This window comes from Montipora capricornis, chromosome 12 (genome assembly GCF_036669925.1).
Source record: "Montipora capricornis isolate CH-2021 chromosome 12, ASM3666992v2, whole genome shotgun sequence".
Classification (NCBI taxonomy): domain Eukaryota; kingdom Metazoa; phylum Cnidaria; class Anthozoa; order Scleractinia; family Acroporidae; genus Montipora; species Montipora capricornis.
Window position 1 is genome coordinate 1,467,963 of NC_090894.1, and position 10,000 is coordinate 1,477,962.

Sequence of the window (10,000 nt, forward strand, 5' to 3'; positions counted from 1 at the left end):
GACTTCCGGCTTTGGCTGTGGCCAGAGTCCGTTTTCTTGGGGCTCACCAAAATAAACGCGGACTCTGGGGACGAGAATGGTATCTCGGCCGCCAAACAGAGCGGGCCTGGCACCATGAATGTTTCGTTAGCATTGAACATTTACCACCTTCCATCTTTTGCGTGAGTGTGTTAGATATAGAAATCCGCCAGAGGACTGGACACTGTATGCGACGTCATGTCACGTCAGAGAGAGAACCATATGCTTTTGAAAAAAGTTATGAAGCTAAACAGTTAAATTAAAAACTGTGGAAATACACGTGGAATAATTCAACATTGTGTGGATTTCTTGTGTAACATTTTGGGGGCCTGTCCGGGAGAAATTGTGGAAGAAACTGGATGGTTTTATTAACTGTTTGGATGGTCGATTGATCACTGTGTACGAGGATTCGAGTGTATCGCCGCCATTACACCTCAATTTTGTGTTTTGATGGACAACGTTTTGTTGAGCAGGATGCAACGGGTTGTAGTTTAAGGGAACATGTGGTGTGGACGGCTGGTCATAAGATAGTGGGACGCGGATTCGAGAACAGGGAAGGTAGGAACGCTGTTTTATTGGATTTTATGTATGCTGGTTTGTGATCGTGTTGTTTATAAGTAAATGCGAAATGGCGGAAGAGAAACTGATTCTCCTGGATCGCAAAATTTTGTCGTTGGACTTGAGTAGGTTATGTGAATTTGCTCTTCATGCTAAAGTTGAAAAGTCGGCAGTAGAGGGCAAGAGGAAATTAAGTGTTATTCGGGCCATCAGACGAAAAATTGAGGATTCAGTTGAGGATTTGTGTGACGATGATCAAATTGAGTATGTCGATGGGTTAATCGCACATTTGGGCCCACCGCCACTCGAGGGAATGGAAGATAATTACGGCCAAGAAGAATTAGAAAACATAGGCGACCTAAAGAAACTCAAGGAAGAGCTGGGTACATTAGAGTATAAGCAGCAACAAGTCGTGGAAAAATTGGTAAAAATGCAGAAAGAAGAGCTTACTGACTCAGTGAAGGTCGAAGGCTCATTTAAGTTTCCGGTTAAAGGGATTGAGCAAAGCATATTCCACAGAGATTTTAAAATACAAGGAGTGGTGGGCGACCCTGGCCAGAAGGATAAGCTGGGTTATCAAGCTCTAATATCCCAAATAGAATCAGGGCTTGCCAAGGGATACTCGGATAAGGAAGTAGTTAGTGCCGTAGTCCGTGCTATACAGCCAGGCCTGCAACTAAGAAGCTATCTAGAAAACATGACTGACCTAACCCTGCCCAGGCTGCGTAAGATTCTTCGCTTCCATTTTCATGAGAAAAATGCCACAGAACTTTACCAGCTTCTAACAAACATTGCCCAGCTGCCCAATGAAGACCCGCAGTCATTTTTGATGAGAGCACTCACGATTAGACAGAAGATAATTAGTGCTTCAAAAGAGTCTGATAGTGGGGTTAAGTATGATGCTTCCTCGGTGCAAAGTTTGTTCCTGCATGCCTTGGAAACTGGTCTCGCTGATGAAACCATCCGTACAAAAATATGACCTCTCATTCAAAACCCAAAAGTCGCAGACGAAGACCTCATTGGAGCAATGAGCCTAGCCATATCGGCAGAAGCCGAGCGAAGTAATAAGTTCAGTCTTACTAACAGGGGAAAGTCTGCAAAGGTGTTCACCGTTGAAAGTGCAGTAGAACCAAACACAAGGAAAGAATTGCAGAAGGACTCACAAGTCCTAGCTACACTGAAGGCTGTACAAGCAGAGCTGGCCACAGTGAAATCGGAAGTTAAGACCCTCCGGGAAGTAGCAGGTAACCAGAAAGGAGACACTATGATACCTAGTCATCATGGTGGGGGTGGAGTGAAAGCTGGAACAAGACGACCAGGTTGCCAAGAGTGTAGAAGGAAGGGGGAAGGCGACCGATGTCCACATTGCTACCTCTGTGGTGGCTTGAACCATATTTCACGCTACTGTCAGACCAGGCTCAGAAGTTATCCGGGAAACGCAGCCAGGCTACCACCGCAGGACAGGGAGTAGCCTCGCCAGAGAAAGAGAAATCCCACCAGTGTAGTTGTTGCCTGAAGCCCGGTTGCCACACACAGTTACTACAGTCTTCAAGGTGCCAGTCTGTTTGGTCTTCTTCGGTGCGTTGCCAGACGGCTCGTCGGTGAAAGCATAAAGTGTTATGCAAAGCAATCAAGGAACTCTCTGAGAGAGAATCGTTTAAAGAAAATGGGTTAGGAGATGCCCAGGACAGAGGTGTGTATGCTAGTCACATCTCTCCCAGGCAACAGGAACGTATAGTTAAGCTGGTGGGAAGAAAGTGTTTGGTAGACTGCTACCTGGATGACATGGCTACAAAAGTTTTATGGGACACAGGAGCCCAAGTGTCAATTGTTTCAGAAGATTTCCTGAAGAGCCAACTACCAACAGTCAAAATAAGGGATATTGAACACTTACTTGGTACAGATGGGTCCATTAGTTTGCAAGCAGCAAATGGGTCGAGTATTCCTTACTGTGGATGGGTTGAGTTTGGTGTAAGGTTAACAAATGAAAATGAGACAGAAACTAGGGTTCCGTTCTTGGTGACAATGGAGAACATTGAGCAGCCCATCATTGGTTTTAATGTTATAGAATTAATGGTCAAGAATACTGAAGGCAAAGAAGATGATGCATTACTGGGAAGGATGTTAAGAAGCTTTAAAACGAGTAAAAGTGGTGACATACAAGCGTTGATAAGCCTAATACGTACTACCAATTCTGATGAACTTTGTCTAGTTAAATCTGCAAAGAATCCACACACTGTCCCTGCAGGGGAGACGGTTCACTTACCTTGTCGTGCTAATACTGGACCAATCTACCGTAAGACCCCTGTCATTTTTGAGCCAGATGAGTTGACAACCTGGCCTGCAGGATTGGCAGTCCACGAATCCCTTACCACTGTGAAGGAGGGTGATGCAACCATCTTATCAGTCGCAGTGACCAACAACACAAACCACGACATCACCCTGCCTGGAAGAGTTGTCCTGGGGCGCCTCCAGCTGGTCCGGTCAGTTACTCCTATTGAAGCCAGGTTTAAGGACCCCGAGACACCGACCCCATGCGAGGGACCGCCTTGTGAAAAAGATACACCGGCTGAACGGATTGAGACTGACTTGCCATGGTTACCTGAAGTTGATTTGAGTGGACTGACGGTAAAACAAAAGGAGCAGGCAAGACAGTTGTTGATTGAAGAAGCGGATGCATTTGCAACGAACGATGATGATGTCGGCTGCATTCCTGAATTGGAGATGGATATTAGACTGACTAGTGACCAGCCAGTGCAGAAGAATTACATTTCCATACCCCGTCCACTCTACCCAGAAGTTAAAGGTTACGTTGAAGACTTGCTGAACCGAGGTTTCATCCGGAAGTCCAAATCGCCATTCTCAAGTAGTGTTGTCTGTGTTCGCAAGAAAGATGGCGGAATGAGGTTATGTATAGACTACAGAGAATTAAATAAGAAAACAGTGCCAGACCGGCATCCTATTCCTCGGATCCAGGAAGCGTTAGACAGTCTAGGAGGCAAGTCATGGTTTAGTGTTTTGGATCAGGGAAAAGCCTATCATCAGGGGTTCATCGGCGAGAAAAGTCAACCGTTAACTGCGTTTATTACACCTTGGGGGTTATACGAATGGGTGCGGATACCATTCGGACTCATGAATGCGCCCGCAAACTTTCAAAGATTTATGGAGAACTGTCTTGGCGAGCTGCGTGACGAGATGTGTATCCCCTACTTAGATGATGTAATTGTATTCTCAGAAACATTTTCGGAACATATTGAACATCTCCGTAAAGTTCTTCGTCGGTTGAGGAGTTATGGTGTGAAGCTTAAGCCTGGAAAGTGTGCATTGTTCAAACGGGAAGTGTCTTTCCTTGGAAGAATTATCTCTCAAGACGGGTACCGGATAGATCCCAAAGCTACAAATGCAGTGATTGCAATGAAGAATTTAAAACCGCGGACCGTTGGAGAAGTAAGAAGACTCATGGGTCTACTTGGGGTGTACCGCCGTCATATCAAAAACTTTGCACAAATAGCAAAACCCGTTTACGATCTCCTCAATCATGACCTGCTGGGGAAAAAGAATGCTACCTCAACCAGACAGAGCCCAGGGTTGCGTAGTGGACAGTTACGATCTTCGTCACCAGTGAAGTGGGAACCCAGGCACCAGTCTGCGTTGGCTACCCTAATAGGTAAAATAACTTCACCTCCTCTACTGGCATACCCAGATTATAATGCGCCATTCATTGTACACACCGATGCATCACAGGATGGCTTGGGAGCGGTCTTGTATCAGAAGCAGAACGGTTCTACCCGAGTAATTGCATATGCCTCTAGGACTCTGACCCCGGCTGAACGCAACTACCACATGCACTCTGGCAAATTGGAATTCTTAGCATTGAAATGGGCAGTGACAGAACAGTTCAGGGACTACCTCTATTACGCTCCTGACTTTGTAGTATACACCGACAACAATCCCTTGACTTATGTGTTAACATCTGCTAAGTTAAATGCTACAGGATTGCGGTGGGTTGGAGAGCTTGCAGACTTTAACTTTGAAATACGGTATCGACCAGGCAGGTTGAATGCTGATGCTGATAGCCTTTCCCGATTACCCCGTGACTTCCACACCTACATGGACAGTTGTACTGAGAAGTTAACTCCGGAAAGCTTGCATGCATCAATCTCTGCAGTCCAGACATTGTCAAATGGGGACTCAATTTGGCTGACAGCTCTGACTGATGAAGAAGAGGAACTCCATCTTGTCGACGCCCCGTCATTAGCATCTTGCAATCAAGTAAGAGTGGTGGATTTAGTGAAAGCACAGAAAGAAGACCCTCACATCGGACGCGTCCTTGAATTACTCAAAGCAAACCACAAACCGACAGTGAAGGAAAAGTACCAAGAATCACCTTTGGTTCGATTCGTAAGTTCCTGAACGAGTGGCACAAGTTTCATGTACACAGGAAGAGTGGGTTACTTTATCGTAACCAGCAGGTTGTTCTCCCATTGAAATTTCGTCGCACCGTTTACCGTGAACTCCATGAAGAAATGGGCAACCTTGGTGTTGAGATAGTTCTAGCTCTGTCTCGAGTGAGATTTTATTGGCCACACATGAGGAGAGATGTAGAGAACTTTTTCCATCACGTATGCCGATGTCTAAAACATAGACGTACATATCTACCAACAAGAGAACCATTACAGCCAATTACACCAACGGCTCCTCTTCAAATGGTTTCCATCGACTTTGTGCACCTAGAGCGGAGCTCCGGAGGCTATGAATATATCCTGGTGGTGGTAGATCACTTTACCAAGTATGCGCAAGCGTACCCAACGAGGAATAAGACCGCTATTACCGCTGCAGACAAGATCTTCAATGATTTCATCCCACGCTTTGGGTTTCCTGAGAAAATCCATCATGACATGGGAGGCGAGTTTGAAAACCGTTTGTTCAAGAGGCTTGAGGAACTCTCTGGAGTAATGCACTCGAGGACTACTCCATACCATCCACAGGGCAATGGTTTGGTTGAGAGAATGAACCGTACGTTACTCAGTATGTTGCGAACCCTACCTGAAACTCACAAATCCAGCTGGAAAGACCACGTAAATAAACTAGTTCACGCATACAACTGCACTGTCCATGAGTCAACAGGTTATGCTCCATTTTTTCTTTTATTTGGTCGTAATCCTCGCCTGCCAATTGATGTAATGTTTGATCTCGAGGAGGAAACGGGAGCCAAATCACATGCTGAGTATGTTACCAAGTGGAAGTCTGCCATGCAAGAAGCTTACTCACTCGCGTCAAAATCTGCCATGAAAAGTGCCATGAGAGGGAAAAAGAATTATGACAAACGAGTAAGATCATCAGCGCTGCAAGTAGGAGATCGTGTCCTGGTACGCAACCTCACTCCTCGTGGTGGACCAGGAAAGCTCCGTGCGTTCTGGGAAGACCAAATTCATCTGGTCGTTGCAAGAAAGGGGGAGGGGAGCCCAGTATACGACGTAAGGCCAGAATCAAGTCAGGGACCTAGCCGTACTCTACATCGAAACCTCTTACTCCCTTGTGACTGGTTGCCAGGGAAACCCTGGGAGGACCTCCCTCCTGTAAAAAAGAGCAGAACACCGGCACCTTACTTTTGTGATGACACCCAACCACTGGTACACGAAGGGGACGGAAGTGACAGCGAAGACGATCTTCCAGAAATTTCATGCGGTAACCGCCCACTGAGACGTGATAGAAATGACCAAACACAGATACAGGTAGAGTCTACAAGGAAAGACGAACCACAACCAGATATCACCTATGTTCCTGCTGGTGAGGTGTCAAGTGAAACGGGAACAGAAGCTAACATTGCTGGTACCTCTAACGAAGCACCGTTGATGGAGGACCCTCAAGCAGATGGTGGAGAGATGGTCGAACAAGAGTATACTGGCAACCTAGGCCGGCCTCAGCGTCTGAGACAGGGCCCAAAGCGCCTTACTTATGACACTCCTGGGGAACCAACTTACGTGCAGCAGGTTCGTGCCAGTCCATTTGCAGAAATACAGCAGTGTGGGATACCTACACCGCCAACACCCTACATACCTGAACTGCCAGTGAACCAGTACTGTGTGCTACCACCAGCCTTGAACTACATAGTTTCACCGGTACCACCCATGATGTCCTGGAATGCGAACATGATAATGCCTTATATGATGCCCCAGCCAGTAGTACCACAGCTGCCACAATGGAGAGTACCATACCAGTCATTCCAGTGCAGATAAACTGTTTTTCTTTTTTTGCCTATTACATTGCTGTACTTAAAAAAAAAAAAAAACACGAGAATTTTCCTAAGTGTATTTAAACATTCGTTATGTGAATGCTGTGAAAACTGTCTTAAGATAGTCGTTGTACTACAGAATCGTGAACGCCAGTATGGAGAGATGAATTAAGAGATTAAGTGGTCTGTAAGGAGCTGGGCATGATCACCCCACTCCAGGATTTAAGAAGTAAGGAATATTCTGAATCAAAAGCTACCACTCTTGTAAAGAATTATTCTGTATTGCAAGTCAAATGTCATGGATGACATTCTTTTTTAAGTTAGGGGGGAGTGTTAGATATAGAAATCCGCCAGAGGACTGGACACTGTATGCGACGTCATGTGACGTCAGAGAGAGAACCATGTGCTTTTGAAAAAAGTTATGAAGCTAAACAGTTAAGTTAAAAACTGTGGAAATACACGTGGAATAATTCAACATTGTGTGGATTTCTTGTGTAACAAGTGCCGGGTTCTTCTTTGTCACATAATATGGCATTTGGAAAAAACTGTGGAGAAAACGCAACGTGTGAATTAATCAGTTTTTTAGGATGTTGACCCTGGCCAAGGAAAGGGGGTCGAAGAGCCTGCTAAGATTTTAGTCGCCAAGAGGAATCGTTATTTCTTCTGAGGGTAATAATGATTCCTTATCCTCTGTTCATGGTTGTAATAGCTCTCACAGTTCAGAAATTTTTACGATAGGCTCACGTACTGACACGTAGGCTGCAGGAAGGAAGGGAGGGGGAGGGGGGGGGGGCTTTTCACGTAGGCTGCAGGAAGGAAGGGGGGTGGGGCATAAATCAATTTGTTTCTCTTTTCAAGGCACGCACAAAAGTCGTTCTTTCGGGTCTTGAATATCTGTTGAAAAATAGTTGGCTTTCGGGCCTGGAGCCCGTTTCTCTCGAATTTCCCCAAAACTTTACATATCATTTTCGGATGTCACCATTCCCTTTGTATCTCAAAAACGGAGAGGATTTACGTCGTCAAACTTCACAGTTATCTTTCATCCTCGTACCTTGAAAACACGTTAAAAGATCGGCTTTTCGGGTCCGAAAAGTTTTCGGGACTTTCGCGCAACGGGTCCCTGGAATGTTACTGATACTTTTCGAGAAACGGCCCCCTGCGCATATAACTGCTGCCCCTAAACTCACACATTTACAACAGCATTAACACAACACGCTTACCATCCCTAATCTTTATGCGGAAATGCAGCAAATTAGATGCAGGCCGACTTTGACAAGGTGTCCACTAATCGTCGTCAATTGGAATCCATCGCCACAAGAAAAACAGGCGATAAACAAATGTTTCTCTTACTTTACTCTCGAAGTAAAAATCAACAATAATAGCAACCCTTACATCAACGATGGTTAACTTATTGTAGATAGGTATCTAGCGTTTCATCTGAACGGATGGTACTAATATAAGCTGCTGTCATAACTGCAGGTCTGTAATCAACCTCGTTTCCAGGACCTTTCCCTCTGCTTTGGAGTGAGAAAGATCCTAGAAACGAGTTTGCTCGTTTCCAGCAAGGGACCGTCTCTGCCAAGAGTTGAATCGGGGGAGAACACTATAAGTTGATCTACTTTCCAAATATCTAAATTTTAGTGCGCCTTACATTTTTTCTAGCTAAACTGGAGCCTCAAGATGTAAAAGAACCCGACGTGGATGAAAAACCAGCGGAAAAGACAGCTGCTATGAATCTGAAGGAAAGCAAACCCTATGTTTTCTTTAAACAGAAGTCCCCTTATCGTATAAACGTCTCAGGCATAACGCCGTTGGAGCTAAGCTTCAAGGCCAAAGGCCTTCAACCAATCAAGATCCAATGGAGAAAAGACAATTTGGAGCTTATGATTGGCAGTCGCTTTAAGACATTTGATCACGGACGACAGCTGTTGGTACAACCACCCTTTTCTAAGGATGATTCGGGTACTTACAGTATTTCAGCCTGTAATGTCAAAGGATGCTCGGTGAAAGGTGTCCAGGTAATCTTTTATGGTGAGTGACAAATTTTGATTTTAAGGTATGCGAAGTAGATGCAGACCAGTGTTACATGAATTGAGGGTGGTTACATCTTCCTTCTCAACATTATCTTCATCATTATCGTCTTCATCATCATCGTAATCATCATTTTATTTATCTCCGACCAATGACTGATAACATAGCACGTTCTTGTAAAGATTTTCTCCGCGGTGGCACGACGTGAGGATGTCTATATAAGCTTCATCCGTAATCCCTTCTAGAGACATGCCCATGCATTCAGGGTACCAGACTGCTAGCTGGCTGGCTAACAAATTTTTACTGCTGTATTCTTGGTCAGTTTTGACCAAAACTCTGGGGAGCTTTTCAAATAGATCTTCTCCCTTGTTACATTCATTTAGCTAAGTGGACTCTTCCATTTTTCGTTGAGAGGTGAATCATGACAGCGTAGGTTCGAAGAACTGTACGTAATTTTGCAGCATATTTCAATTATCTTTAATCGCTGTTTAACTACCGGCATAGAGTGGTTTTCAATTGAGTGTCGAAAGTAATAAGCGAATTGCTTTGGTTTATAATTACTTCACTCAGTGATTGGTTCAAAGCTCTCGCGCCAATTTTTCAAGCAATCAGAAGTGAAACCAAAACCAATTATGGCTCGCGCGTGCACATTTTCCCGCGCTTTGTGTCGGCTACGTGTAATTACTTCGAGTTTTGATTGGTTACTAGATTACCTCCTTCCTTTTTGATTGGCCAAAGTAATTACTTTGGTTTTGGTTTTACGACACTATATATTTAAACAGGGTGATAGAAGGGACATGCATAATTATCGTCCAATATCAGTGATTCCGGCAATAGCAAAGATATTTGAGATAATACATTATAACCAGCTTTCTACCTTCTTATCTGAAAATAATATCTTATCAAAATATCGTCAATCTGGCTTTCGATCCTTTCATTCAACTATGACCGCCTTTCTGGACGCCACTGACAATTGGGCCTTTAATTTAGATCGCGGCCATACTAACGCGGTTGTCTTTCTGAACTCTTTTCCTCCTACTTAGACAATCGTACCCAAAAATGCGCTGTTAATGGTGTCCTTTCTAAAAGATGCACTCTGACGTGCGGCATCCCTCAGGGGACAATACTGGGGTACCCAATTGTTTGTCAATTTCGTAA

At 44.6% G+C, this 10,000-nt stretch overlaps 1 protein-coding gene across 1 annotated transcript in view; it reads left to right on the top strand.

Moving 5' to 3' along the window:
- The window catches only part of LOC138027527 (uncharacterized), a 22,177-nt gene that overhangs the window by 1,000 nt on the left and 11,177 nt on the right, over positions 1-10,000 (top strand). The window contains exon 3 of the mRNA XM_068875079.1: positions 8,474-8,842. Within this exon, the coding sequence (XP_068731180.1) occupies positions 8,474-8,842 (369 nt within the window). The remainder of the gene's footprint in view (positions 1-8,473; positions 8,843-10,000) is intronic.